Below are 2600 nucleotides of genomic sequence, written 5' to 3' on the forward strand. Positions count from 1 at the left end.
TAGTCGGAGAGCTTCAAGCAGCCGGAAATTGCCGTTCAGAGACACACGATTCCACAGTGATCACTCACCAATGCACCAAGTTTTCCTGTTTTCGTGTTTTTGGAAAAATCAAAAATCTGACTTTTCAGTTCTTCGTGACTCTCCTCATTTTCACATGGTGGTTATTTTTAAACATTTTATCTGCCAATAATTTATTAGAACAAAATGTTTAAAATATATTTCTACTAGATTCCTGTTTTGCTTGAGGCTTTCTATTACTAAATATATTTTAAATATATTTATTTCACTGATTTTTCTTTCATTTTGTGAATTCCAGATTTTTAAAAACAAAATATACTTATATTGGTATTTCAACATCAGGCAAAATGATGACCAAAAATACTGGCATTGTTCACTTTCTCCAACATTACCATTACTAGTGATAACTCCTCTGGCCTCCAGTTTACTGATAACAAATTCAGACGCAGAGAAGTCAAGTGCTTCACCCAAGGCCACACAGTATGTGGGCAGCGCAACAGGAGAGGACCGGTCTACGGACGTCCAGCGCCTCTGCTTGTACCTGCTTTACTCTAAGGCCTGGTGGAAAGCCTTGTCCTCAAATACTAACTGCCATCAATCTCGCCACACCGCCAGGTCCTTCTTGAGCACTTCGCTGACAGTAACTCATTTATCGTAACATAACCCTGCGAAGCAGGAACTAATGTCATCCCTGTTTACGGATGAGGAAACTGAGGCACAGAAAGGTTTGTAGAATCCAGCTAATCTGACTGCAAAATCACGGCTCCTCCCCAATCGCCAGGCTGCTGGGGAGCAGCTGAGCCCACCCAGACTTACCCACTTCACAAAGCCGTCCACAGACACTGGGTCTTGCTCAACTGTCACCAGCACCAACGAGAAGCTGGCTCTATCATTCCACGGAGCAGGTGAAGAACCCAGAGCACAAAACTAAGAGCCTCGCTCAGGAGCCCAAGTGGCAGATGCCGGTCAGAAGCCCAGGTCTGCCTGGCTCCAGAGCCTACCCTGCCTTCGAGAACAGTATGGGGTGCAGGTCGGGGGTTGACAGGCCACCAGGTAAAGAAGCCCACACACGTCCAAACTCTTACGGCTTTATTATTTGAATGATCTCCAAAAACACATTTCTCGGACCTGCGTCTGGAACAGAGAGCAGAGGCAGTGAGGTGGAATAGGGTGGCTCCCTCCTCCAGGCCAGGCGGGACTCTTCCCTCCAAGGGCAGAGAGGAGGGCACGAGGGAAGTTCAAGGATATGGCAGTAGAGAGGCGAGAGGTGACGGCGACACTCCTGCGGTGGGACGCGCGGGAGGCAGTGGGCTCACTTGAGGCGGTAGAGAACTTTGCGCTGCATGCGATGCTGGACCTCGCCCCGCCGCAGCATGAGCTGCAGGACCTTGTGAATGGCGTGCTCTGGGTATTTCTGCAGACACAAGCCCAGATGCAGGAGCATGCCTCCCAAAGAGACCCCAGAACACCCACCAAGCCCCACTTGGCCCTGCAGAGCCCCCAAGAGAAACCACACGTCCCCCATTCACAGGGAACTGTCCGTCACACGTCTCCTTTGATCGTAAGGAGGGCTCACACTTCCTGAGTGCCCACCAAGTGCCAGGCATTGTTCAAAGCCTTCGCATACACCAGCTAATCCCATCCCCACAACCACCCTATGCAGCTGGTACTGGGATCATTCTCACTTTACAGGAGAGGAAACTGAGGCGTGTAGAGGCTGTCACTTGCTCAGTCACACAGCAAGCAAGTGGTAGAGCCAGGACTTAAATCAAGTCCATCTGACTCTAGTACCCAAGCTCTTGACATCCCCAAACCTCTCAGCCTCAGTCTGCTCGCCTATAGAATAGGTATGGTACCACCTACTGCCTAAAACTACTCTAAGGATCAAAATCAGATGATGTACACGAAAAGGGAGCCGAGACCAGAAACTAGGATTGTTCCTGAGATTTTAAAGATGATGACAAGTTCTCCATAGCATCCAGAAGGCCAGTTCCTCTCTATGGGGTCAAGAGCACTGTCCCCAGTGAGCTGGGAAACTCACCTTTCTGGCTGTCCCTCCCCCACCCCACAAAAGCCAGGCAATGGGAGGAAGGGGTAAATGGGAAGGGCTGGGGGAAAGCCTGGGTGTGGTTCCATGAGAACCTGTCCCCTCCCCCTCATGGGATAGGGAAAGTACCCCTGCCCCAGACTGAAGCTGTCCCAAGGGAAGATGGAACAGGTCTAAGATGAGGAACAGCTGCCCCGCAGCCTGTCTGCTGAGCAACCAGACACTGGTTGCTAGGTGGAAGGGCAGCCACCAGGACACCCCCTGCATCTTTCCTACCTCCACCCAGCCCCCAGGAAGGCCCACCTGCTTGGTGAAGTCCTGGATGATGCTGTGCTCTGACACCTGGGAGCCAATGGCAAAACGGCGCTTGAGCTGCTTCTCGATGCGGCTCAGCATCTCCTGGTCCTCCTGGCTGGTGAAGCCCTCCACCCCTGTGGGCACGAGGAGGGAGATGGGTGAGCAGAGGCTTGGAGACGGAGGCCTCTAACCCAAGCAGGGTGGCCGGAGCCAGGCCCAGAAGGCAAAATTAGAGAAA

General features: G+C 51.7%; 1 protein-coding gene across 1 annotated transcript in view; it reads right to left on the minus strand.

The window, feature by feature from the left end:
- Positions 1-1090: 1090 nt before the first annotated feature.
- MCM5 (minichromosome maintenance complex component 5) overlaps positions 1091-2600 on the minus strand; it is an 18427-nt gene continuing 16917 nt past the window's right edge. Inside the window, exons 15-16 of the mRNA XM_025048642.1 lie at positions 2369-2496; positions 1091-1432 (exon numbers count right to left, since the gene is read on the minus strand). Coding sequence (XP_024904410.1) covers positions 1331-1432; positions 2369-2496 — 230 coding nt within the window. The 3' untranslated portion in view covers positions 1091-1330. The remainder of the gene's footprint in view (positions 1433-2368; positions 2497-2600) is intronic.

Source organism: Pteropus alecto, unplaced genomic scaffold (genome assembly GCF_000325575.1).
Source record: "Pteropus alecto unplaced genomic scaffold, ASM32557v1 scaffold94, whole genome shotgun sequence".
NCBI classification, from domain to species: domain Eukaryota; kingdom Metazoa; phylum Chordata; class Mammalia; order Chiroptera; family Pteropodidae; genus Pteropus; species Pteropus alecto.